This window comes from Podarcis vaucheri (genome assembly GCF_965113315.1).
Source record: "Podarcis vaucheri genome assembly, chromosome: 2".
Classification (NCBI taxonomy): Eukaryota; Metazoa; Chordata; class Lepidosauria; order Squamata; family Lacertidae; genus Podarcis; species Podarcis vaucheri.
Genome location: NC_138760.1, coordinates 111,335,478 through 111,362,601, shown reverse-complemented (window position 1 = coordinate 111,362,601; position 27,124 = coordinate 111,335,478). Strand labels below are relative to the sequence as shown.

Here is a 27,124-nt window from a genome sequence, read left to right as displayed (position 1 = left end):
CTTTCCGCATATAATAGTTGCTTGGCAACCATGTAAACATGGGTGGCAAGCCCTATGCCCAGGTACCAGCTAGCTTCAGGTGGCGGCTCAAATAACTGAGGGGACAGGCCACTTTTACGTGGCTCCCCTCAGATCCTGAGGGGATGCCTAGCCCGATTGTAGGGACATGGGTGAGTTCAATGTTTGTGATAAATGCTGTCTGTGGCTGTTTGTAAGGCTTCACAAACACTTTATATTCTAGAAAAAGATGACTAAGTGTGTCTAGAAATGCTACCCTCTAATCTGGAAGTATTCCCCTCTAATCTATGGGATCTGGGATGTTTTGTATTCACTTGGGCTATATACACACTGAAGAATATCTGATGCTCATTCTTTCCTGTAAAGAATCTTGGGCACTGTGGTAAAATTCTCAGCAACTTTTAACAAATCACAGTGCCCAGAATTAATTGAGGGAGATAATGGGCTTTGGAGGTATAGTCAGTGCAAAGCTTTCCAAACTGTGTCTTATGACACATTATATGTGTCGGCTGCAGTGTGTAGGTGTGTCACACAAATGCTCTTATAAGGGGTTAGTTTAACCTCCGGCTTGCTAGTAAAACTGAATTACTGTGCCGCGAAATGATGCATGTCTAAAAAGTGTGTGACCGTCATGGAAAGTTTGGAAAGCTCCGGTATAGTGTGTACCGAGCCTTGGTGAAAAGATAAATGCATTCTGCCCTGGCTCAAGTGTTCCCTCATTTTTCTCCTTACTTCACATGTTCCAGGCCTGAGCCTTGGCAAGCCTTGGTGCAAATTAAGCCCTGCACATGAATGGAAGGTTATTAAATAAGGGGTTGAACCATAAAGAAGTCTATGGGATGAAATTAAGGGGGTTGGCTGAGGTCAGGTTAACCCTGCAAAAAATCAATTCCGATATGTATGGGAGGGATGGTTTCTACTCAATGTCCCCATTTCCTCAGAAATGACACTCTGATGATGGGAGATTTTGTACAGCAGGATGGGTGCATGGTATGTTTAGACTCTATAATAGGACAGAAATGCTTGACTCAGATCCCACCAGTTGTTTCTGAACAGGGCCAGCACGAAGCAGTGAGGTACTCTGGATGACTCCAACTCCCTTCTCCCCACTTGCTCCCCACTGGTCCACTACTTTTGCCACAAGAAAAGGGTTAGGGAGCAAGGCCTATGGTTGCCTGGCAACCATAGCATCCCAGGCAGCAAACAAGAGTGGCCTTAGGCATATTGATGCTAGGCCAAATATAAACATGGAAATTTCGCTCCTCCGTTAGATACATCCTGTAATCTTGAGTGTTGCCTTATGAGCTGCAAAATTCCACATTGATTTTTCCATTATTTTAGCAGCAATGGCAGCTTTTCCCTTGCTGGGAACTTAGGCTGTGTACACACCACACCTTTAAATCACAGTCAAAGCACATTTCCCCCTCAAAGAATTCTGGGCACTGTAGTTGTAACTCAGTGTGGGGTAAACTACTGTGAGGAGTATGCTCTACTCTCCACCAGCTCTTGGAGACAGTCTTTGGCCTTATGTATGAATATCAAGTAGTTAAAAATTCACCCACACCTCAAATCTTTACCTCTTGCATCCTGACTTCTTAGTCTTCCTTTTGCATCTGATCTCCTATTCTTCACTCTCTACCAGTCATGAGCAGCAGAAATGCACATACCAAATGCACACACCAAACGAGAGGCATAGCCATCTGCTGCCAGTGTTTTTTTTCTAATGCTGATTTAAACTCACCTACTGAAACCCACATTTCCTTGCCCTTTTCTTGATAGATAAGATGAACAAACATTCTCCCTTTTCGTTTAGCAGCATTCTAATGTATGAAAACCTTCCAAATCTTTCCTCCCCCAACTCTTTCTTTAACATTTAAGCGTTTTACATCAGTGATACTAAAGTACTTGACATTTTAAACAATGTACAACATTAGTATAATAATAATAATGGAAATGGTTAAAAATAAAACAGTGAGAGAGAGAAAGGAGGGGGAAGCCTGGGTAGTAAATCTCCCTTGATGCATTAATCTCATTAAGGTTCAAAAAATTTAATTTGATATATAGTCTCAAAGCACTCCCAACAATGCATGTGGATTTATATTTTCCTGTACCTTATTCCCCCAATATACAATAAAAATGATAACATTGTCAACAAAAGAATCATAATCTTGTCTTTCCCCTCTCAGTCAGATCATACTAGTCTGTTTAACCATGCAGACTACAATTCATACTTTGTTTAGCCAAACATGCAATCACGCATTCTTCCGATTATAGGGAATATTAAAAAAAAGAATAGTGATCTGTCTGAGTGGCATCACAGTCTTAAGCAAGTCAATATACCGTATTTTTCGCTCCATCAGACACAGATTCAGGCTACCCTTCATAAGACAGATTCAGGCTACCCTGAATCTTTTATTTATAAATATATTTTGCCAGGTATTTATAATTTAGGGAAGTACTCTAATTGGAAAACTCAGAAACAAAAATAAAATTTTGGGTAAAATTTTAGAAATGTTAATTCCCCTAAGCAATATGTTTTCAACAGCAACCAGTTTTTAGTATACCTTTGACTTTAAACACCAGCTTGTCATGATTGTATTCAAATACATTATTTAGGTCTTATGATATATGCCATAATATTTAACTGGAGAATCTTACCCAGCCACTCAGATTTAGTACAGTTTATTTTATATCCAGAAACTTTACTAAACTTGTCCTTTACATCAAGTAGCAGACTAATTATATTTTCCAGACCTTTAACATATAAGACGACATCACCTGCGTACAAGCTAATTTCAAAATCTTTTTTTTTTAAATGATATTTATTAAGGTTTCAAAGAAAAGAATTACATGAATTGAAAAAAGAAGAAAAAGAAAGACAAAAGAAAAAATAAAAGAAAAAATACAAAAGATAAAAAAGATAAAAAACACTTTAAAAAATACATCAGTCTTTCCATACCTTACATTCATTTCCTTGTTTCCCTGACCTCACACACCCCTTTTTTGTATTCCAATTCAGTTAGTTAATTCAGCAATTTCTTTCCCTCTTTGTTTTTATCTTAGTCCTTTAACATAATATATTATAACTTTGGATTCTCACCTGTTAACAATCCATTTTTACATACACCTTTATAACATTGCTGCTTAAACCACTTAACTTCATCTGACATCATTCTAACATTCATTAATTTTGCAGTATTTCTGTAAATAGTCTTTAAATTTCTTCCAATCTTCTTCCACCGACTCTTCTCCCTGGTCTCGGATTCTGCCAGTCATTTCCGCCAATTCCATGTAGTCCATCACCTTCATCTGCCATTCTTCCAGAGTGGGTAGATCTTGTGTCTTCCAATACTTTGCAATAAGTATTCTTGCTGCTATTGTGGCACACATAAAAAAAGTTCTGTCCTTCTTTGGCACCATTTGGCCGGCCATGCCCAGGAGAAAGGCCTCTGTTTTCTTCAGAAAGATATATTTAAATACCTTTTTCATTTCATTATAAATCATCTCCCAGAAAGCCTTAATCCTTGGGCACGTCCACCAAAGGTGAAAGAATGTACCTTCAGTTTCTTTACATTTCCAACATTTATTATCGGGCAAATGATAGATTTTTGCAAGCTTGACTGGGGTCATGTACCACCTGTATATCATTTTCATAATATTCTCTCTTAAGGCATTAAATGCCGTGAATTTCATACCTGTGGTCCATAACTGTTCCCAGTCAGCCATCATTATGTTATGTCCAACATCTTGTGCCCATTTAATCATAGCAGATTTCACCGTTTCATCCTGTGTATTCCATTTCAACAGCAAGTTATACATCTTTGACACAAGCTAATTTCAAAATCTTCTTAGGCAGCTTTAACACCTGTTATCATCTGGTTAGATCTAATAATTTCTGCTAGAGGTTCAACAGATAATGCAAACAAAAGCAGGGACAGAGGGCAACCCTGCCTTGCTTGTCTCTTTAAACAAAACCTTCAAAATGTTTTCTCCCCCCTGTTTTCTTCCTTCCTTTCTGCAAGGTAATATATACCTTTCCTACAGTTTTCCCCATAACAGCACTCTCTGTGGGTAGCACGGCCAGGAATCTATTGCATGAGACACATTGCTGAGATATAGGCATCAAAGCCTACAAACCAAGGTGGATAAAAGATGGAATTGTACTTTTATTTTATAGCGGTGAGAAACTGTGACTTCAAAAATACTGCAGAGGCCTGACAATGTGCGCAGAAAAGTGGTCTTTATTTGTCTACTGCTGTTGCAACACAACACAAACCAATTTAGAACAGCTCCTCTACCTTTTGCCGTAACCAGGGCAGTTAGTTCTACAATCTCAGGGTACAACACAAAATATTGAGACTCTTTAAAAAAAATATTGTCAGTTTACAGGGCCACAAAAAGAGGTTTGGATACGTGCAGGCAATGCCTGATGAAAACTCAAGGGTGGGGCTGAACATTATTTTTGACTGTCGGGGACTGAAGCTTCCATTGGTGCTGTCAGAGTAGGATTTTGGGGCAGATGTCCAGGGCCCCCATTTTATATCCTGAAATTTTGCTAAACTTGTCCTTTACATCAAGAAGCAGACCAATTATGTTTTCCTCAAAGGCCCTCAAAGGCAGCTGGCTCACCACAGTTGGAAGTTAGTGAAGTAATTTAGGTAAATTAAGGTAAAGGACCCCTGGGCGGTTAAGTCCAGTCAAAGGCGACTATGGGGTTGCGGCGCTCATCTCGCTTTCAGGCCGAGGGAGCCAGCATTTGTCCACAGACAGCTTTCCAGGTCATGTGGCCAGCAGGACTAAATCGCTTCTGGCACAACGGGACACCGTGACGGAAACCAGAGCGCATGGAAATGCCATTTACCTTCCCGCCAGAGCGGTACTTATTTATCTACTTGCACTGGTGTGCTTTCAAACTGCTAGGTTGGCAGGAACTGGGACAGAGCAACGGGAGCTCACTCTGTCGCGGCGATTCGAACTGCTGACCTTCCGATTGGCAAGCCCAAGAGGCTCAGTGGTTTAGACCACAGTGCCACCCGCGTCCCTAGTGAAGTAACATACATTATCCCTAAACAGGGAGAGACCCTGCGAGGTCCAGATGTCTGGAGACAACAGTTACCTAAACATACCACTAGAAGCCTCAGTACGCTCTTACCTCTTCGCCCTTCAACCTACCTACAGATATTCCGATTGTCTCACTTTATCAGGGAAAGCACCTTTTCCTGATCCCTCTCTCTGCTAAACCACCACCCTTATTTTCATATTTGGGAGATTGCCTTGTTTGAATTTGAATATGGGATTTAAATATGGGGTTCAGCTCCCTCCATGGGCAAGTTAAAGTTTTAAATGGGCAGATGCAACTTGTGTCCAAGGAACATAGACATGCATTTCACACCCTGTACCCACTGAGATTTACGGTACAGTGGTACCTCTGGTTACGTACTTAATTCATTCCAGAGGTCCGTTCTTAACCTGAAACTGTTCTTAACCTGAAGCACCACTTTAGCTAATGGGGCCTCCTGATGCTGCTGCGCGATTTCTGTTCTCATTCTGAGGTAAAGTTGTTAACCCGAGGTACTATTTCTGGGTCAGCAGAGTCTGTAACCTGAAGCGTATGTAACCCGAGGTACCACTGTATTTTGAACAGTTAGTAAACAAATTTGTAGGATAATTATATTTTGCAGGCGTCTCTTTAACTAGAAAAATCATTGCCCTCTTGACTTTTCAATCATTGCGGGGCAGGCTAATGCAGAGTAAATTAATAATAGTGCAGAGTAAATTAATATAGTGCATGGGCAATGAAAAGACTTTAATTATATGTAATACTGAGGGGCTGCCTCATTAAGTGATCCTTGGTTTGAAAATGGGAGTGTTCTGGTAAGAACACCACTATGGCTCTCAGTGCTGGAAGCTACAACGGTAAAGAAAAATAATAGGATAGAAGGGTGGACAACTTGTAGAAACTTAATAAAACAAGAGGGAGGAGAGTAGACATTTAAAGAATTTAAGGAATTATCAGGGAAATTAACTACATGGTTAAAATATTATTTGAATGAAGTATTTAAGAAAGATAGGACATGAGGGTTTGGGGAACAAATGTCACAACTGGAGAGAGACCTGTTGGGATGTAATGTAAAAAAAGTGTTGTCTTGAGGAATGATGAGATAGAATCCACTTGCCCCCAGCAGCCCCTGCCCCGATGGTGATCAGAAAATGTCTGCCTGAGGGAAAAGTGCAGAAATCAGCTCAGCAGTTAGAAAATAGAATCTACTTGCCTCAGCAATCCAACACCCAAAAGGTACCCTATGAGCAGAAAATGTCTCCAGAACCATCCCCCCACAACCCCCACTTTTGAGTTTGCCACAAAATGCTGTGTAAACTGGCTGGTCAAGAAAGTCAGTCACAAGGAGATGAGCTACCGGTAACTGTCTGTGTTATGTACTGAAGTTCTCACCCTGGGCCAGCAGGGGGACACTGTAGATAGTTTTCACTCAGGTCCACATATGCAAATAGCGGATTGAAAGTGACGTTCAGTGATTGGATAGTTACAGAAAGTGGTTACTGTTGCATTGTAGTGGAGCTCTATATAAGCAGGCTGGCTGAACCCTTCAGTTCTGTTCTGTTCTGGCCTGTGAATAAACGAGCTGTATAAAGAATCGCTGTGTCGTCTGATATGTTCACCCACAACTTAACAGTCTGGTGTCTGTTTTTAAACTTGCATAGGTCAGCTGAATATGGGCAAAAAACCAGCACAGACTGGCAGTTGCAGACAGGACAGGAGGGGAGTGGGGAAGAGGCTAGAAAAGTTCTGTTTTTGCCTGCTATTGTAATGTCTCCCAAAAATAGGAACTGTTGAGACAGACTCCCAGAAAGAGGAACTGCTTAGGAAAGGACTCTTGTGTGGCATGTTTGCAAAATGATGTAATCTCGCTCTGCACACGCTCTTGTACCCGTGTCTGGAAGTTGTTTGTGGCACACTATAAAGGTAAAGGGACCCCTGACCATCAGGTCCAGTCATGACCGACTCTGGGGTTGCGGAGCTCATCTTGCTTTATTGGCCGAGGGAGCCAACAGACAGCTTCTGGGTCATGTGGCCAACATGACTAAGCTGCTTCTGGCAAACCAGAGCAGTGCACGGAAACGCCGTTTACCTTCCCGCCGGAGCGGTACCTATTTATCTACTTGCACTAGTATGCTTTCGAACTGCTAGGTTGGCAGGAGCAGGGACCGAGCAACGGGAGCTCACCCTGTTGTGCGGATTTGAACCACTGACCTGATCGGCAAGTCCTAGGCTCTGTGGTTTAACCCACAGCGCCACCCGTGTCCCAACACACTATAAAAGTGAGCCCCAAATAGCAATCGGGGCTCAGCCTTTGAGAACGATCTCACTGATGCCAGCTGCAGCTTAATAAACCAGACCTTCCTTGAAGAACCCGGAGCCTGTCATTATTGACTAGGACAAATTCTGCAACAGTCTAAAATGTATAAAATATTATTGGAATGGGAGACAGAGAATGAGCAAGTAAAATCCTCAGTGATACACTGGGCCATAGATATGGGTCATAATATAGACATGGCAGCATGGGAACGATTGTGGAACGTGGATATAAAATTTACGGCATGTTATGGTTTAAGAGAAAATTATATGAAAATGATGTATCATTGGTATCTAACACCAAGTAAACTGGCAAAAATGTACAAATCTAAATCAAACAAGTGTTGGAAATGTAAAGAGAAATAAGGTTCTTTTTATCATATGTGGTGGCCTTGTAGTAATGATATATAATGAATTGAAAAGGATGTTTAAAATAACCTTTGTAAAAAAACAACAGCCAGAAGCTTTTCTTTTGGGCATTATTGGGACAGAACTACCTAAATTGTATAGAAATTTATTTATGTATGCTACCACAGCAGCAAGAATGCTACTCGTAACTGGTCCCAAAATAGAAAGAAGCAGAAGTCCCAGCAAAGGAAGAATGGATGCAAAAACTTACGGAATATGCACAAATAGCGAAACTTACCAGAAGAATAAGAAATCAAGATAACAAACTTTTTTAAAATAAAAGAATGGAAATGGTTTATTGAATATTTACAGAAAAATGGCAAACAGATAAAAACATTGGCAGGATTATTGTAATAACCTGCAGTTTCATAAGAGTACTGTATATATTTAAAGTAGATAATTAAATGAGCAAATCAAATGAATTTGGATCTGCAGAAGATATTAAAAAATAAATTTAAGGAACCGCAGAAAGAGGGGGAAGGAAGTCAAGCTTTGAAATGTTAAAATGATTGTAAAATTAATGAAATGTATAAACCTGGAAAGTATAAATAAAAATTAAAAATAAAATAAAATGGGAATGTTATATCCCTTGTTTTGATGGTAAAATGTTGGCGGGTATGTAAGTAGCAGCAGTGGCGGCTAGCCCTAACTCCTCCCATATCTGCTATAGTGACTGTGCTGGACAACAGACAACAATGGTTATAGATTCCAGCTTCCTGGCACAGAATGGTTACTTTAGTGCAGTGTTTTGATTGATTGGTTTTTAATGCAGAGTACAGTGGTACCTTGGTTCTCAAACGCCTTCGTACTCAAGCAACTTGGAACCCAAACACTGCAAACCCGGAAGTAAGTGTTCCAGTTTGCAAACTCTTTTTGGAAGCCAAACGTGCTCCGTTTTGAGTGCCACGCTTCAGTTTTGAGTGTTACGCTGAGGTCTTTGCTATTTATTTTGCGTTTTTGTTTTTGCGGCTTTTTTGTTGTGTTCTTGTGACTATGTGGAACCCAGTTCAGCTACTGACTGATTGACTGTGTGACCGCAGTACATTGTTTATTGATTTCATTTTATGGATCAGCGGTCTCGTCAGATAGTAAAATCCATGTTAAGTTGGTGTTTTAGGGGTTGTTTTTCAAAGTCTGGAACGGATGAATCCATTTTGCATTACTTTCCATGGGAAAGCGCGCCTTGGTTTTGGAACGCTTTGGTTTTGGAACGGACTTCCGGAACGGATTAAGTTTGAGAACCAAGGAACCACTGTATACTCAGTGTCCCAGATAGCTCTTTTGTTGTAAAGGCTGGTGTAGATTATGGCTTTCCAGTCCCACGTTGATGGCTGGATGATGTTGCACACAACCAAAAATACCTTTTCAGGCAGAATGCTGTTTTGGTGAGGGCAAGAGGGCAGCCTGGAATTGGGGTGCAGCTGGGCATTTTTTACCAGCCATATAGCCTGGCGCAGATCAGCTCAAATTGAAGTTCCCCTTATGTCTGGTCTGTGGTGATCAAGACTGTCGAAACATGACTCTCAGCCCTCCCAAATGAAGCTCTCTTGACAAGTCCTTGGCTGGCGTAACGTGGCCAAGAGTCTCGTGGGAAGCTGGCCTGCATCATCGGAGACTCGCCTGTCTGCTTCTTGCCCTCGCCTGAAAAGCCTCTTTTCTTGTCGGTAATAAGAATAATGACAAACCCCTGCGAAATCCTTTCGTAGTTGTCAGAGGCAAAGTGTGACCTTCCAGTGGCCCCTATCAAGCTCGCCAGTGAGTTTGGAGAGGCGACTGGATTATGTTGCTCAGTTGCTAATTAGGGGCTCCTTGTTGCCTCTCTTGCTCCAGCACGCCAACGGTTTCTATGGCAACTACAGAAGCAGATGCAGGAGCGACTTCACCCAGGAGTACCGCAAAGCAGCCCAGCCACAACCTCCTGAACTCTTCCTGAAGAGAATGAAGGTGAGTGACGGGTCATCTCCGGCCGGTCTTCGACAGGCTCCCACGGGGAAGAAGGCAAATGAAAGCCTTCATCCTTACCAGACCTCCTATCTGGTTGTTAATAGGGACAAATGGAATGAAAGAGCCGTATGGGCGTGCTGTGACTAATCTCAATTTGCACAGAGAAAGGCATGAAATCTACTGGAAGTAGGCCTCAGTGCATTGCTGTGGTTAAGATCTGGGAGAGAAAGTTCTTATCTCAAGTTCAGGTATTTAACTCTTTGACCACAAGTCTTCAGCCTTTTCATACCTGAGACCCACCTTCAACCTGTGGCTACCCCTTTTTAAAAATAATAATAAATAAAAACCTATTTATTTTCCAACTGCACACAGCATTCCAAATGCGGTCACGCCATGTAACAGCATTACAGTATTGGCAGTTGTATTTTCTCAACAGCCCATCTGGCTGTTAACCAGGAAGTTGGTGGTTCAAGCCCACCCAGGGATGGCTGTGGGCAGGATCCGTGCATTGCAGGGGGTTGGACTAAATGACCCTCAGGGTCCCTTCTGTTGTAAACAAAATCTGCCCTTCTTCCCTTATGGAGTATCCAAGAGCCTGTATAGAGTGCTTAAGTGGGTTCCCTATCGGTAGGAGAAAATAACAGAGGCCAACCAGAGAATATTGAGAAGCAAAGCAGCTAGTAAGCCTGATTTTTATTAAAACTGTTGCAACAGGGTGCTCCCCTCACACGCAGGAGAACAGAGGAGGACCCAGAAAAAAGGGGTGCCTGCCCTTATATAGACATTTTAAATTCCCTGCCCTGGAGCTCAAGACCACCCCTCCATACATCATACATACATCACAGAAGGGGTGTAACCCAAGTCCACACCCCACAAACATCATACCTACATCACAGAAAAGGCGGTCTGCAACAGAAATTTGAACGTTGTTGTTTTTCATGTCTGCCAGGTTATCTGATAATGCCTTATCTGATTGCCTTTCCCGGTAGTCTGGCCATTCCTTTGAGATAGAGATTACCCAATTCCTGAGACAATGGGAAGGTTCCCTCACCCCCTCCCTCCTTGCAGAGAAAACATTTGGTCAGTTTGGGAGTCAAAATGGTTTCAGGACGGTCTTCCTGTGCTGCTCCAGACATGTGGCCCACATATCTATGTACAGTGGTACCTTGGGTTAAGTACTTAATTCGTTCCAGAGGTCCGTTCTTAACCTGAAACTGTTCTTAACCTAAAGCACCACTTTAGCTAATGGAGCCTCCTGCTGCTGCCGCGCCACCAGAGCACGATTTCTGTTCTTATCCTGAAGCAAAGTTCCTAACCTGAGGTACTATTTCTGGGTTAGCGGAGTCTGTAACCTGAAGTGTATGTAACCCGAGGTACCACTGTACGTGCTTGGCTGGCACATTTATGAACATTTATTATATATATAAGACCGTAAATTTTTATTTACACTTCCAACTCTACGATTCTATGATTTTCAGTTCCCTTCCTAGTGATCGCTAGCATGGAATGTGCCTTTCCCCCCACACACTGGGTCGAGATCTTCCTGCACCACGACCCCAAGGTCTCATTTCTGATCAGTCGACTCATGAGCATATACTGTATACGAACATGCTTCACTTTTACACTTGTTTACACTGGATTGCATTTGCCATTTTACCACCCAGTTTAGAAAGGAGCTTTTACAGCGTGGCCCTAGGTCATATCCAGAGTACTGTGATAGATATGGGATGGCAACTGATGGATCCCATCATAAAGGTTGGTGGTAGTGGTGATGGCTGTAGCTGACTCTTTCACTTGCATTTGTGTGTGTATGTGTGAAGCCTGGGATTAAAATCCTAATTCAACCTGCATAAAATTGCTTGTCCCAAACTGCCGATTTTATCCCATTTGACACTTCGCCGACATGGAATTAATTTGAGCTAGAACAGCAGGCAGGCTCCTGAATCCCTGGTGCTTGATTTTTCTGCATAGTGTCGCAAGAATATGTCTTCCTGTAAAGCATAATATGTCATGCTGTAAAGTAAAATGCTTTTCTGATCGGAAAAATCTATTTAGGAAGATGTGGTTATGTTTTTGTGCTTCCATTACGATCAGTTTTCGGAGGTTGTGAATATCGCACTGTTAGGACTTATGCTAGATGCTGCTTAAAGCTTTAATAACTAAAATGCAGCTAATTATTTGTTAATTATCTTCTTGCTGTTTTTAATAGCTGCCTTGAGCGCTTTTATAGTGAAAGATGGATATAAATTTCTCAAATAAAACAAAAATGAAAGGTAAAGCAAATTCTGTGCGCCCAAGGTTACATTAGTGGAAATTCTTCTCTATCCTCTGTTTACTGAGTAAAGGTAAAGGGACCCCTGACCATTAGGTCCAGTCGCGGACGACTCTGGGGTTGCGGCGCTCATCTCGCTTTATTGGCCGAGGGAGCCGGCGTACAGCTTCCAGGTCATGTAGCCAGCATGACTAAGCCGTTTCTGGCGAACCAGAGCAGCGCACGGAAACGCCGTTTACCTTCCTGCCAGAGGGGTACCTATTTATCTACTTGCACTTTGGTGTGCTTTAGAACTGCTAGGTTGGCAGGAGCAGGGACCAAGCAATGGGAGCTCACCCCGTTGCGGGGATTCGAACCGCCGACCTTCTGATTGGCAAGCCCTAGTCCCTGTGGTTTAACCCACAGCGCCACCCACTGTGTACTCATCCTAATTTGCTTGCGAGGAGGTTAAGATGGCATTGGCTCCAGCAACCTTCCAGTCCATTTGCAGTCCAATATTTTGGGGAAACAGGTTTGTAGCACAAAGCCTCCCAGTCAGCTATAATTGTGGAACCTAAATTTGCAGGTACATGACCTGAGAACAGCTACAGTCTGGAAGAACCCTCTTGTCACCTGCTCATGAGAGGGATCCATTGTCGGTAGTTTCTTTCCTGCCTTTCGGAGGACCAGGTTGTCCTTTGTTATTGTGGTATGGAAGTGCCAGCCTTCCTCTTTATTAAATCTATCTGCTGGGATTTCGGGTAGCAGCTAAGCTCTATTTAATTGCTTTGCGATATCTCGAGCGGCATGTTGTGGATTAGGCTCCTTCTGCCCCCACATCCTGGCACCGACAGTAGGAGACTTGGCATCTGTCCCCATTAAGCAAGGAAGACAGCTGCCTCTTAATTCTCTTCCGGGAACCCACAGCAGTTTTGACAACAGGTAAAGCCACGGCTGCTTCTCGTCCTCTGTGCCGCTGCGCCTGGAGTCCTGTCACCTCGCAGCACTGCAGAGGCAGGAAACGGAGCATCATGTTGTGACAAGGGGCTTAGCTCATGTGACTCTGCATCTGTGCTGCTTGGATAATCTCTTTCTCTGATCCTTTCGGTTTGCAAGGGAGAACTCCCACTGCTGATTCCCAAGCCCAAGCGCTCGTCCTCAGCTTATTTCATGGAGGGGAGAAATGATATAGCTCAGTATTTTATCTGTGGGAGATCTAATCAGGGTGATCGGATGCAAAGGCAGGGGCTTGCGTTCGCTTAATAGTTCTGCCTGTTTGAGCAGGCACTTGTTTCCTGACCCCTGCAGCATTTTGGGATTACAAACTGTACCTGTTGAAAATCCCTTTCCGGCAATATTTTATTACAGTTACAAAATCCCTGACAGCTTGTGGGCTGGATATAACCCCCCAAAGCACTTTATCTGGTCTCTAGTTACCCCGTACTACATGTTAATTATGTTTTGGCAAAGTGTTTGCTAGCAGTTTCACTGGTACGGAAAATATTGTTTTCAAAAGCTGTAAGAAACCAGAGGCGGAGTCTCTCTCTCTCTCTGGGTTTCAAAGCCCATGCTGATCGAGAGGGTCAACTTTATTTATAAAGCCTCAGCAACAATGAAGACTTGGCAAAACGCCTCTCCTACCCAACCTTGAAATTACAGGGTGGCTTTAGAGAATATAGAAGCAAAGGGTCATAATTCAGTGGCAGAGGTACATGCCTTGCATGCAGATAATCCCAGGCTCCATCTCCTCCGAATAAAAAGGTAGCAGGTTTAGAAACAACTTCTATACGAGGACCAAACTAGATGTGATATTTATCATATGGTTGCCCTGGTGCCCTTGATCTTTAAAAAAATTATAAATCGCTGGTACAGCCCATCCCCGCTAGCCAGATCAGGACTATACTGTGTGTGGAGGGGGCCTTAAACCTTTTTCCTCTGCCTTGTTCCCAATGAGAATCCACACAACCCCATGAGCCCAGGGAGGCGAAGGGGGCAAGGCCAGGGAGAGTTTCACAGGAAAGGATGAGAAGTTGTTTGTGGATCCAGGGGAGAACAGAAAGATAGTATTGGGGGGATACAGGCAAGGGAATCACAATGTCAGAGCGACAAAAACAGGAATTCATTTTAGCAGCAGTCCTGGGTAGATTGAGCAGGCAAAGGTGAGCTATCGGAAGGTCAGAGAAAAGATTATTGCAGACTGTAATTGTTATGTACTGAAGTTCTCGCCCTGGGCCAGCAGGGGAATACTGTAGATAGTTTTCACTCAGGTCCACATATGCAAATAAGGGATTGAAAGTGACGTTCAGTGATTGGATAGTTACAGAAAGTGGTTACTGTTGCGTAGTAGTGGAGCTCTATATAAGCAGGCTGACTGAACCCTTCAGTTCAGTTCTGTTCTGGCCTGTGAATAAACAAGAGCTGTTTGAAGAATCGCTGTGTTGTCTGATATGTTCACCCACAACTTAACAGTAATCACTGGGGGAGATTAACAGGAGCACGTACCAGATGTTGCATCTTCAGTGGTGCAGAACAGGCCATGCTGGCTCCAAATATGATAGGGCCAACGAGTGTAATAGCCCTTGGGGTGTGGTTAGTATGGGTGTGAGCTCACCTACTAGGTACGCCATCTGCACCTTGTCTCTGTTTTCTAGGCAGCAATATACAAGACACCCAGGTACTAGGATTAGTGATATCGCCCGAAACCGGTTTGAAGTCCATATCATGATATCAGTTCCATAGGTTTTTGCGAATCATGCGAATCATGATGTGTATTAGAGCTGGGCAATATATTGTTCCAAACCAGTTTGAAGTTCATATCGTGATATTGGTTTCATAATTTTTGACCCAGCAATACATTGCAGATCATTACGTGTGTGGGTGCTGTGCAAAAAATCACAATGGGGGGAATGCCTGTACATAGCTCCATCCTTATTTCAGACATTGTGATATATTGGTGTATCACGATGTTTAGCTGGTGATATATCGCGATGTTGAAAAACCAGATCCAGCCCAGCCCTACCAGGTACCTCACAAGAGGGTTATTTATTGCTGTCATTCATGAGAAGACATTTGCTTCTGAAGAACCACATGGTGCAACCTCCCGTCCAAGGCCTGCACTAGGAGAGAGACCCTTCCTCCAAAAAGAAACTAAAATTTGTAGCCAGTATAATGTACAGGCACCTATACACACTGTACTTCACAGTGAGGGGCTCGCTAGTACCTTATACACTAGCTTTCAGCATGATTCGGAAAGACATGGAGCATCAGCGAGGTATAGGCAGTGCATTACAAAATGCAGGAGAGCAATTCTGGCTTCAGCTTGTAAAACAGAGAAATTCCCTCTAGCCGGACTGACTGAGATTAGTTGTGAGGGAGAATTTGCTCTAAAAGAGCCAGCACCTCACAAACACTTTTAGGCAGCCTATAAATGTCGGCTTATAACAATCAGAGACCTGTAGCAAAATATGTGTTTGGCTACTTCGATAGGATAAATACAACCTGTGCAACTTCAGCTCCTTGGCTTGACCGCCCTGTTGGCTCCTAGGGATGCACAGGGATGCCAGCTAAGGCAACAGAATAAGCTCCTGGAGGATGCAAAACTGCTCTCCAGCTGCCAACTTGCAAGAGCTTTTCAGACATCAGTGAATGGCACAATTGACTCCCTTAGAATGATTCCTCCTGATGAAATTCGCCTGCTAACAAAGCATCCCTTGAAGCTGACATCTGCACAGAAGAACACAAGAGCATCTCCCATTTTGTCATATGCTGGGGAGCTCTGGATTCAAGAGAGGAAAGGGTCTTAGCCCAGCGCTTTGCAGGATAAGGCCCCACGGGTGTACACTCTGATAATGTAGGTGGGCAAGAGAGACACAGAGCAGGTACAGAGTGACAAACACACCACAGCACCTGACGCCCTGCCATCGGTCAGCCGGGGTGGAAAAAGGGAGCGATTTTGTTTATTCTATTGCTGTGCCAGCCTGAGAGGCCCTTGGGTGGCCTGTTCAGCTCTGCTTCCCACAAAGACCAAAGTGCCTGGTACTCCCATCTCTAGATGCCTCAGTTACAGGTTCCCTGCTGCTTACCACCAGAGAGAGGATCGCCAGTGATAGTTCACTCCCCACTTGAGTAGAGGTTGGACCTTCTGCGAGGACCGCAAGCCTAAGACTAGCCCTTGTATGCCTAGGAATAGAACAGTGTATTTTCTTTTGTTTTTCATTACATTTTATTTTGAAAATAAATACAGTGAAATCACTAATTAAGAGAAAAGGGGGGAATCAAACTCACTAATTCCTGTTTTTTTTGTATATCAACATGGGTGGGCTTATGAGATAGAGTGAAAACAAAAAGGCTGTGTAGAGACTCACTGGTTGTTACTGACAGTTGTGGGTATTTGGATAAGTTATGTATCTATGAGTCATTTCTTGTTTCTTGATGGAAGCTGTGGAACAGGCAACTGACGCTTTTATTCTTCACTCTCTACCAGTCCTGAGCAGCAGAAATATACGTACCAAATGCAGCACACCAAGCAAAAGGCATAGCCAATTGGCTGCTGCTAGGGTGGAACAGTTGTGGAACAATCAATTGACCCTTTTTAGATCCAAGGGGCCTTATAGAAAGAATCCTAGAGGCTTCAACGTAGGATAGACTGAAGCCCAAATTCCAGTTTCCTTGGCCAAGACATTGTTGTTTACCTGAATGCATACTGGAAGGTACTCTGTACAATAAAAAACACACACACGTGCACAATAAAAACACACACACGTGCACAATAAAAAAAACAACACGTGCAATATTTATCCTATTTTACCACCTTTGTATCAAACCCTTCTGTAAAGGATTTCAGGGATTTTCTTTTGTGCAGAGATTTACCCAATTTTCTCCTCACAACAATTCTGCGAGGTACAAAATGGTAAGAAAGCGTGACTGGCTGAAGGTAGTTCAGCAAGCTTCGTGAATTGTGACTGAGTGGGGGTTCCATTCCAAGTCTTCCCCAGTCTGCCCAGTATGGTATGTACTGGATAGGGATAGCTTGACCACACTTGTCCATGCATTAGTAACATCATGGTTGGATTACTGCAATGTGGGGCTATCATTGAGGTTGGTCCGGAGGCTGCAGCTACTGCAAGGTAAAGGATCCCTGAATGGTTAAGTCCAATGACCAGGCTGCTTGTGGGGCAAACTACTGCCAGTATATAATACAGTGGTACCTCGGGTTAAGAACTTAATTCATTCTGGAGGTCCGTTCTTAACCTGAAACTGTTCTTAACCCGAGGTACCACTTTACCTAACGGGGCCTCCCGCTGCTGCCGCGCCGCTACCATGTGATTTCATCCTGAAGCAAAATTCTTAACCCGAGGTACTATTTCTGGGTTAGCGGAGTCTGTAACCTGAAGTGTCTAAAAAAGCCAATGCAATTCTGGGCTGCATCAACAGGAGTATAGCATCTAGATCAAGGGAAGTAATAGTGCCACTGTATTCTGCTCTGGTTAGACCTCACCTGGAGTACTGTGTCCAGTTCTGGGCACCACAATTCAAGAAGGACACTGACAAACTGGAACGTGTCCAGAGGAGGGCAACCAAAATGGTCAAAGGCCTGGAAACGATGGCTTATGAGGAACGGCTAAGGGAGCTGGGCATGTTTAGCCTGGAGAAGAGGAGGTTAAGGGGTGATATGATAGCCATGTTCAAATATATAAAAGGATGTCACATAGAGGAGGGAGAAAGGTTGTTTTCTGCTGCTCCAGAGAAGCGGACACGGAGCAATGGATCCAAACTACAAGAAAGAAGATTCCACCTAAACCTTAGGAAGAACTTCCTGACAGTAAGAGCTGTTCGACAGTGGAATTTGCTGCCAAGGAGTGTGGTGGATTCTCCTGCTTTGGAGGTCTTTAAGCAGAGGCTTGACAACCATATATCAGGAGTGCTCTGATGGTGTTTCCTGCTTGACAGGGGGTTGGACTCGATGGCCCTTGTGGTCTCTTCCAACTCTATGATTCTATGATTCTATGATTCCAGAATCCCGAGGCTTGCAATTGCAGAGTTTTATGGCCTAGTTGTGAAACTTTACTAGAAATAAAAGGTAGGGGAGAACCAGGCAGAGGGTGAAAACAGAATACAAAGCAAACCAGAACACTGTGGCTCTAAAACTGGGCTAATCCTACCCTACCGACTACAGCAGCTTTTCTCAGCCTTGGGTCCCCAGTCGTTTTGAACTACAGCACCCGAAATCCACAGCTTCCCAGTACGAATCCCTCTCCTTTGGGCCAAATTTGCCCTCACCTCGTGCTTGAAAGCAGATCCCATCTTTACTCCCCTGGTACAACTGCAGGGTGTGGCGTCTGGCAGGGAGCCGTGGGCTAATCTTGCTTGTGCCCTTTTCCAGGAAACCCCTTCAAAGCACATATTCTCTAAGCACGACAACAGGCACGCCTTCCCAGGATCAGCTACATATTTTGAGAACGTGAGTGTGATTGGTTTGGGGGGGGTGCGGGAGTGTGGGGGCAGGGAAGGTTTTTTTTTGTCCTTTTCCTCTTATGCAGCAATAGAGCCGGTAGAGAAGTTAATCAGAGGAGTGCTTGATTAGAGACACCGGTTTCATTCCTAATGTGATTAGCTCTCCCTTGGCAGGCTCCAGGGCTCCCTCAGGAACTGATGACACCAACCGACTGCCTCTGCAAAAGCACTAGTTAAGTGCTCTTAGCTGCACGAAGTAGCCTGAGGCTTTGCCTTACACGTCTAGTGGGTGCCTGATACACTCGAGCATTCAGGTCAGGTGCCGCAGGAACTGGGCAAGGGTTAGGTTCAGCACTGAAGTGCTCCATACCGCATCAGGTCCCTTACCTTTCCCGCCCCGACCTGGCCACAGTGATCCATGTGATGGCCACCTCCAGGCTTGACTACTGTAATTCGCTCTACGCGGGGCTCCCCTTGAAGCTGTCCCAGAAACTCCAGCGGGTGCAGGATGCTGCAGCGAGGCTCCTCACGGGGTCTCTGCCATGGGAGCATATTCATCCAGTGCTTTTCAAGCTGCACTGGCTCCCGGTGGAGTACAGGGTCAGATTTAAGGTGCTGCTTTTGACCTTTAAAGCCCTTCACGGCCTAGGACCCTCGTACCTACGGGACTGCCTCTCCCGGTATGCCCCACGGAGGACCTTAAGGTCCATAAATAGCAACACCCTAGAGGTCCCAGGCCCTAAGGAAGTCAGATTAGCCTCAACCAGAGCCAGGGCCTTCTCAACACTGGCTCCGGCCTGGTGGAACGCTCTGCCTCATGAGACCAGGGCCCTGCAGGATCTGATTTCTTTCCGCAGGGCCTGTAAGACAGAGTTGTTCCACCTGGCCTTTGGCTTAGAATCAGTTTGATTCCCTCCCCCTCTTTCTTTTTCCTTTCTCCTCCTGTGAAGAGGCTGCATCCTAATGTTTTAATGTTGTATTTTAATCTTGTTTTTTTAAATTGTATTTTAATCAACTTGTTTTTATTATTGGTTGTTAGCTGCCCTGAGCCCGGTCTTGGCTGGGGAGGGCGGGGTATAAATAAATTATTACTATTATTATTATTATTATTATTATTATTATTATTATTATTATTATTATTATCATCATCATCCTTTTTAAGGCAGGTGTGCTCCGTAAGATTCCTCCCTGGCGTTGGGAGGGAAAGTCGACTAAGCTTGAACTCAAAGGTTAATATAGCGAAACTACGTTTTCTGAAACAATATGAGAACCAAAGCACAGCCATCCTTTGAAATTTGCACATTCGAATTTTGCAGCGCAGTTCTCCAGCCAACTAATGTGTAGGGGGTAATGCATATATTCGTGAGAATAGCATACAAAATGTGTTAGGATAAACTGGTTGCAAAAATGTGTATATTAGTAAAAGAAAAACCCTGCACGGAATGTGTTTATCAGGAGAAATTTGCACCAGAATACCAAATAATTGCAATTTGTGGCATATTGGCTAACTTGTGGGTTACTATATGCAGGATCAAGTACTGAGGGCAGGAGTTTCAGCTTGGTGTGAAGACAGATTAAATTTTAAAAAAGCAATCGCAGAGTTGTGAACCCTTCTTCAAAACTTTTGTGAGAGACGCCAAGCACTTGATCAGTCGCATATTTTGTCCCTCGATTCCAAGGTGGTTCAACCGTCACTAGTTTCGATTAAATGTGGCAAGGGTTTCCTCCAGTGCCCTTCCCTGCTCTCAGAATATCGCACCTGTCTTCCACCCTTGGTAACCTCCTGGCTTCTTCTGGTTCTGCGTTTAAAATGGTGTGCTGGGTGACTCCTTTCACAGTGCGGGTGTGAACAGTCTGGTCTGGTCATTGTTTCCCGGCAGGGTTTAGGAAGGAGGCGAATAGAGGGAAGCCTTCCCAACACCAAGAACTTAATTGACTGGGTTCCCTTGAAGGAGGAGTTAAGACGTGAAAGACCCCTCATCTCAAGCTACCAGTATGACTTCCACTCCAGAGAAAAGGTCCCCCAGGTGTTAGTTCATCACTCCCACAGGCAAGGGCAGCCCCTGCAACGCACACCCAGCACCACCTACCAGCACACTTACCGGAGCTACTCTTTGTATGAACCCACCCTCAGGACATTCAAGCGTGAGGTGGTGAAAGATGCTGAGCCCACCAAGCCTGTCTCCAGTGAGCCCACCGCCCCTGTCTCCAGCGAGCCCGCCACCGTTCCAGGCTCGTGTGAGCCCACCGCAACAGATACCAGCAAGACCCCAGAAGCCTTTGCTCCAGGACCCATTTATGTGCGCCCTGGCACCCACAGGCCAACCCGGTGGACTGTCTCAGACTGTCTGCACTGGCACAATTGCTGATCACACGCGGGGTTTCTCCGTTATCTGCAAGAACAGTTAAATGCTCCTTTGTACAAGGTGAAATATGGGGAAAAAATAAAATAAAATCTTGCTGGACTGTGACCCAAGCGGATGCTACGGGTTTTGCATGCCCTTTATTTCCCCTCTGCCAGGAAACCTTTTGCCACAAAACTCTTGATTTTGGCCACGGAGTTGTTTTGCCGGTCAGAAGAGTTGTGCGGAGGTATGCTTGTTTAATTCTACTGTTTTGTTTTCAAGACTAAGCACAAAGAGTTGTTTTGTAGGGACGAATAGGCACCAAACACGGGAGCCCCAGAGGGGGAAGGCTCAGAGCCCGGGGATTGGTGGGGAACACTGAAGAGAGATCAGAGGTAGAAGGTATGGGCGGAGGGGGGACTGGTTAGATGCTGAAGAAGTAACAGGCTTTAGTGAGCAAGGAGAGCCTGTGACAGGGAGCAGCTTAGACACAGAGGCTGAAGCAGAGGCGGGAAGGGCAAGAGGCTGCAGGAGAATTCCAGGAGTATGACTCTCCTGCTGTGACAAGCTACCCTTCCCACTTGTCTCCAAGGTCACACAGGGCAATGCACAGGGCTGAACAGAGATTGCAGGTGGGCTGCTACAGTTTGAGGCTGCTTGGACAATGTCCGGTTAGAGGAGGAGACTGGCTGGATGACGAGAAGTGGCAGGAGGCACCAGCTGGCGAACTCCCTAGGGAAGCCTCAGAGGAGGAAGGTTCAGGGCACCGGAAATGGTGGTGGGGCACTGAGGACAGGTCAGAAAATGAAGGAATGGTTGGCTGCTTTAAAAAAAAAGCAACAGGCATGAGTGAGAGGGAAGAGCCAAGGGCAGAAAGCAGTTCAGACTCAGCACATGAAGCTTCTCAGGAGCTTGCTAATTCAACTCTCCCCCCCCCCTTTCTCCAAGAACATGCATGTGGCTGAACAATGAGCAAGAGTTCACTCTTGCCTTAGTGTATGCCAACATGGGCAACCTCCGGAAGAGGAAGGGATCTTAGGGGGAAATGGGAAACAGGAACTGTCAGTCCTGGCAACTGTGCTATGGAAGCTGGCCCTGCCTTGAGGCTTCTCTGCGTTGTTTGCCGTTTTCTTGAATAAAGAATTAAACTTCCTGCTCCTCTCTGCGTTTGAGTGCTGAGCTGCATCTGACAGATTGTGAGAACTGGGGAGAAGTAAAGCTGTTGTTGGGCCTTAACAACCTTCGGACTGTGTCCAACGTGAGCTTTAAATCTGCCTTTTGGCACTCTTTCTCCCTCTCACCTATGCCGATGCTTGACAACCTGCTAGCAATTGATCTTACAATGACTGCTTACCACCACCACCAGCAGCTAAGAGTTAAGTGCAGACAGCAGCTTAGGCACGTGGAGCACATCTCAGACAAGACCCATTTTTAGGAGACAGAAAGCCAGGAGAGAAAAAATCCACTGGTTTTATTGGCATGAGGTGCTACACCACCTCCTAGGCACTGGGCTAGAGGGCACCTTATGTGCTACATGAGACACAGACCAAGTTAGGAACACACAAGAGGGTGTCGTGGCTGCACCCAGCCTTCCTGGAGTCAACTCAGCTGTGCAGTGTAAAAGACATCTGCGCAAGGATAGCAATGGCAACTCAAAAGCAGAAACACTGGAGTGCCTGCTCCTCTTTGTGCCTACACCTTCCACCACTCCTCCCCAGAGCCTGCTGAGGAAACCTTGCTGTCTTCAGAGTTAAGGGCCAGACCCACGCAGCGCAATGAGCATGGCAAGAACGCAGGTGGAGCTGTGTCTTGGGCTGTATGGCTGCTTCACTGCTGCATTCGTCTCCCAGGCTCAACTTTGCGCGTCATCGCTCGCCCTTTTACCGGCAGCCTTAACAGCGGTGCAATAGAACGTGAGCTGTCAATATAGCACTACCGATATCCGTTATACATGGCGAGTTTACGGAGTAGCATAAGCAAAGAGGGAGGAAAGGGGAGGGGAGGCCTGTGCCCCAGAGAGCTTACAATCTAAAGTTCAACAGCGGGACAGACAATGAAAGGGGAGGGTGCTGAATGGAGCGTTCTGGTTGGCCATCGCTCTGCTGCTTCAACCTGAGCATGGCGCAGCCCATATTCTCGCCATGTTCCTTTGGAGTCGGAAGGCTGCGCGCAATGAAGAAGCCATGGCTGGGAAGCAGGGGACCTTCTGCGCCTGCTGTGGCACTGAGAAAGTGAGCTCCGCTTAGTAGATCTCGCTTCGGCTGGCTGGGTGCGCTGCTAAGGCGCTTCGCCTGTGCCCTGCCCCAGTCTCTGAGCTACTACTCTATGCTTTGCAAAGATGAAATGAGCTACTTGGAGAACAGCAAAGGGAAAGGTCGCTGCTGCAGGGCGCCGCACTGGCAACGGAGCACATGCTTTCCTTCCTGCTCCCCTGTATGGATGTCCCGTCCCCGTCGTCGTCAGGCACTTTAGTCCTCTCGGCTTGTATTGGCAGAAGAAATCTCTCTGCCGGCGAGCATCTCTCAGACGCCTTCCTGAAGGCACAGGGCCTCCACGGCGCTGCTGGGACCCTGGGCCACCCCTCCGATCACAAAGAGCAGGTTGGCAGCCTCCAAGCTGGAACAGGAGCAGCGGCCGGTGGGCATGGGCGGCAAGGGCTCCCATTTCTTCCTCGCCAAGTTAAAGCCTTCCACGGATCCAAGAGCACTTGACTGGTTCCCTGAAAAGGGGGGGGGGGGGAGAGGCGGATCCATGAGCCAAGCGGTAGTTGGTGTCAGCAATTGCAAAAAATAAAAATAAAAAATCTGGCATATCTACTGACTTCACTAGTACAAGAGTACACTATGGCTGAGCCAAGCTCTAGGGCAAACATCTCCCATGAACGACAATGGCACATCCTGCTGCAGCAGGAACGAAAGGTTTCGTTTACAGGCCAAGGGGATGTTTATGAAAGGCAGGGATTTGGAACTCAAACTGATGCCAGAAACAGTGCAAACGGATCCTGGCATGCTTTCTCACAGCAGGCCTCTTTGCCAGCACCCCAGGACTGCCAGCTACACCGAGAGGGTGTGAATGAAAGAAGAAGAAGAAGAGTTTGGATTTGATATCCCGCTTTATCACTACCCTAAGGAGTCTCAAAGCGGCCAACATTCTCTTTTCCCTTCCTCCCCCACAACAAGCACTCTGTGAGGTGAGTGGGGCTGAGAGACTTCAGAGAAGTGTGACTGGCCCAAGGTCACCCAGCAGCTGCATGTGGAGGAGTGGAGATGCGAACCCGGTTCCCCAGATTACGAGTCCACCACTCTTAACCACTACACCACACTGGCTCCAGTGAAAGCCAGAGACCCAATGCTGAAAGCATTCAGATGGCACATTTTCAGGTAATTGCTGCTTCTAATGAAGCACGTGAAGGGGTAGCCCTTCTTCCTTGCCTCACTAACTCTCATTCATTTCAAAGACAACCTTGTTGGAGTTTTGCAGTTTAACTTTTATGCCTTCTTTATTATTGTATTTTGTAAGGACATCTAGGGTAGTGTTTAAGAAAGGCAAGAAAGTTGACAGAAAGAGGAGGTTTCTGCAAAAAACAGAGGTCACTAAAGGCACTCTCTCCCCATGCTCAGTCTCAGTGACATGTACCAAAGCATTTAGCCCAGAGATGGGGAATTGTTGGCCCTCCCAATGGTGGCCCCAGCCAGCATGGCCCATTGTCAAGGGATGATAGGATTTGTAGTCCAACAATATCTGAAAGGCAATATTTCCCATGCTTGAAACGGACCCTAAGGCATATATATGCAGCATATATTTCCACTGAGAAAATGGCATGCAAAACTTACCTGTATCTAAGAAGATGAGTGAATCAGTGGCTGCCCTAATAATTTGTGCAAGAGGTGGAGGAGGAGGAGCAAACTGCAGCAATGCAGAGGAAAGACCTACAAGATTCAGTGCAGAAGGAAGGGAAGGCTCAACCCCCTGTATTTTCTCCTGCTGTAATGCCTGTCCCACTCATTCATGTTAGGTAGCAACATGGCCCCCCAACACATCCTTCCAAAGGCGTTTGGTTCTAGATATGTGTTCCTGACACAAATTGCAAAAATGGAAAACTGCCACCTTCTCCCTCACTTTGATTCTGTCAACCAAAAGGCAGTTATCCTGTGTTTAGGGACAACTCAATTCCTGTTCACATAATGGGCTAGTTCACACATCACAGTAAGCCAAACTGAACTGCTCACATTGTTCCCATTTTGCCCTCCCTGGCCTGGAACAAAGAGCGACCAACCACAAGCCTTGGCTTAGTGTGACATGTGAACCAGTGCTCATGCGGTGTGCTCTATCACTTGTGCGCTGTTTGTTCCCGGTGAGCTGGGGCTTACGGCTGACCATGGTATGTGAAATGGGTTGGGCCAACTGCTGCCAAAATGGTAGCTTGCAGGGGAGGGAATACCTGAAAACCCTGTGCACACTGATGTAGTTGTACGAGAACTGCATTAGCCTTGATGTTCAGAAACAGAGTCAATACCCTGGTTGCCAGACGCAGGGGAAGCCATCTCTATAGCTCCCCCGGTTGGTGGAAGCAGTAAACCTCTGAATGCTAATTGCTGGGAATCACAAGTAGTGCACTCAAGTCCTGCTTCTGAGTGACTGATTCCAAAATGCATATGACTGGTCACTGTAAGAACAGGAAGTTGTATTAGATAGGACACTGGCCTGCTCCAACAGGCTGCTAATCCAGAACAGGAACGCAGAGAGAGAGACCCAAACAATGAGGCAGAAAGAAGCAACTTCACAAATCAGATCCATGTCTCTCGGCAGGTAAGGGAAGATGACACACTTGAAAGAGATGGTGCAGGTCTACTTGTTTTAAGGAGTTGCATTCCATCCAACAAGCCCTCAAGTCCAGGGGCTTGATCTCACATGCAATGCAATATATCCCCAGCTTGGGACAAGTTTTTGTGCATCCCCATATTCTGCACACCTCAAGAGCACAGAAGTGGCCCACCTGCCACACTTACCAAGGCCGCCTGCTGCTACCACGCGGCCACCCAAGCGGCCGGCCACGAAGTCAGCCCTCTTGTCCCTCATGCGGATGGCACGGCTCAGCCGATTCCAGGACCCTGGATGGGAGATGGCGGAGAGGAAGAACTCAGCACACTGTGGAGGGAGAGGAACTAAGACTAAAGGGGAGGACAACTCAGTTGGCCAAGAACCTATGAACGCCAAGATGGATCTTGACTAAAAGGCTCTAATTTGGGTATTTGCATCTCTTGACATGGACAAGATAGTTTAACAGAGAGACGACTCACAATCCTTATCTACCCATCTTAAAAGGTAAAGGGACCCCTGACCATTAGGTCCAGTCGTGGCCGACTCTGGGGTTGCGGCGCTCGTCTCGCTTTATTGGCCGAGGGAGCTGGCGTACAGCTTCCGGGTCATGTGGCCAGCATGACTAAGCCACTTCTGGCGAACCAGAGCAGCGCACGGAAATGCCGTTTACCTTCCCGCTGGAGCAGTACCTATTTATCTACTTGCACTAGTATGCTTTCGAACTGCTAGGTTGGCAGGAGCAGGGACCGAGCAATGGGAGCTCACCTCGTTGCGGGGATTCAAACCACCAACCTTCTGGTTTAACCCACAGCGCCACCTGTGTCCCTATTCACCCATCTTAAGAAGGGGCAATAATCAGTTAATCTCAGGGAGTTCAGTTCCCTGTCTTCACTCTGCGGTGAAATGTGATGCTGGATAGCCTGGGAAGGCTTTATGTCGGCGCTCATCAGTCTTTGGTGCCCAGATGTCATTGACCTGCAGTTCCCATCATCTTCAGCCATCTTAGCCTTCATGTAAAGGGAAGTCTATTGCTAAGATGTTTTCAGCCAGGGGTGATGGGAGCTGCAGTCCAATAACATGGAGAGGACCAGAGTTCAAGATGGCTGCCTTATATGGTATTGCCTGGGAAGTGAACGTGTGACTAGGGCTGAAACACAAGGAGTTGCTGAGTTGCTTAGGGCTGTCGTGCCATGACTTTCAGGCAAGAGTTGCTGTCAATCCATCGCAGTCTCTGAGTTAAACCCACTTTTCTTTAAACAGGCACAACATGACTCCAGCTTACCCTCCTCCAAGTCAAACATCTCCACAGTGTTGACAAAGTGGGGCCGGGAGTAGAAGTTGTGGGGTCCCGGTTGCTGCAGCCCTCCCAGGCTGAAAAAGCAGCCGTCCAACGTGGCACAGCTGGCAAAGGCACGCCGGCTGGGCACACTCGGGTAGCGGGTCCAGCTCTTCACTTCCAGATCCAGGGCTTCGAAGGCCGTTACGGGCAGCTTGCCTTGCCTTCCTCCTGTG

The 27,124-nt window shown here is 45.8% G+C and overlaps 3 protein-coding genes across 11 annotated transcripts in view; 1 reads left to right on the top strand and 2 right to left on the bottom strand.

The window, feature by feature from the left end:
• IHO1 (interactor of HORMAD1 1) overlaps positions 1-18,379 on the bottom strand; it is a 66,137-nt gene extending 47,758 nt beyond the window's left edge. The window contains exons 1-3 of the mRNA XM_082210076.1: positions 18,273-18,379; positions 16,076-16,172; positions 14,315-14,394 (exon numbers count right to left, since the gene is read on the bottom strand). The gene's annotated coding sequence lies outside the window, so the exon portion shown is untranslated. The remainder of the gene's footprint in view (positions 1-14,314; positions 14,395-16,075; positions 16,173-18,272) is intronic.
• Positions 18-20,917, top strand: CIMIP7 (ciliary microtubule inner protein 7). Of its 2 annotated transcripts, XM_082210723.1 has the most exons (4): positions 18-170; positions 9,629-9,742; positions 18,376-18,453; positions 20,327-20,917. In XM_082210723.1, exons 1-4 carry the CDS (start codon positions 144-146, stop codon positions 20,813-20,815), a joined length of 708 nt encoding a protein of 235 aa, XP_082066849.1. In that variant the 5' UTR covers positions 18-143; the 3' UTR covers positions 20,816-20,917. The 2 variants fall into 2 exon arrangements, with proteins under 2 accessions (XP_082066849.1, XP_082066850.1); XM_082210724.1 differs by lacking the exons at positions 18-170; positions 9,629-9,742 and adding an exon at positions 9,869-9,990.
• A 1,330-nt stretch (positions 20,918-22,247) lies between these two features.
• Positions 22,248-27,124, bottom strand: part of KLHDC8B (kelch domain containing 8B) — a 42,869-nt gene continuing 37,992 nt past the window's right edge. For all 8 annotated transcript variants that reach the window (XM_082210460.1, XM_082210459.1, XM_082210464.1 and 5 more), the window contains exons 5-7: positions 26,895-27,119; positions 25,801-25,902; positions 22,248-23,510 (exon numbers count right to left, since the gene is read on the bottom strand). In XM_082210460.1, coding sequence (XP_082066586.1) covers positions 23,314-23,510; positions 25,801-25,902; positions 26,895-27,119 — 524 coding nt within the window. In that variant the 3' untranslated portion in view covers positions 22,248-23,313. The remainder of the gene's footprint in view (positions 23,511-25,800; positions 25,903-26,894; positions 27,120-27,124) is intronic.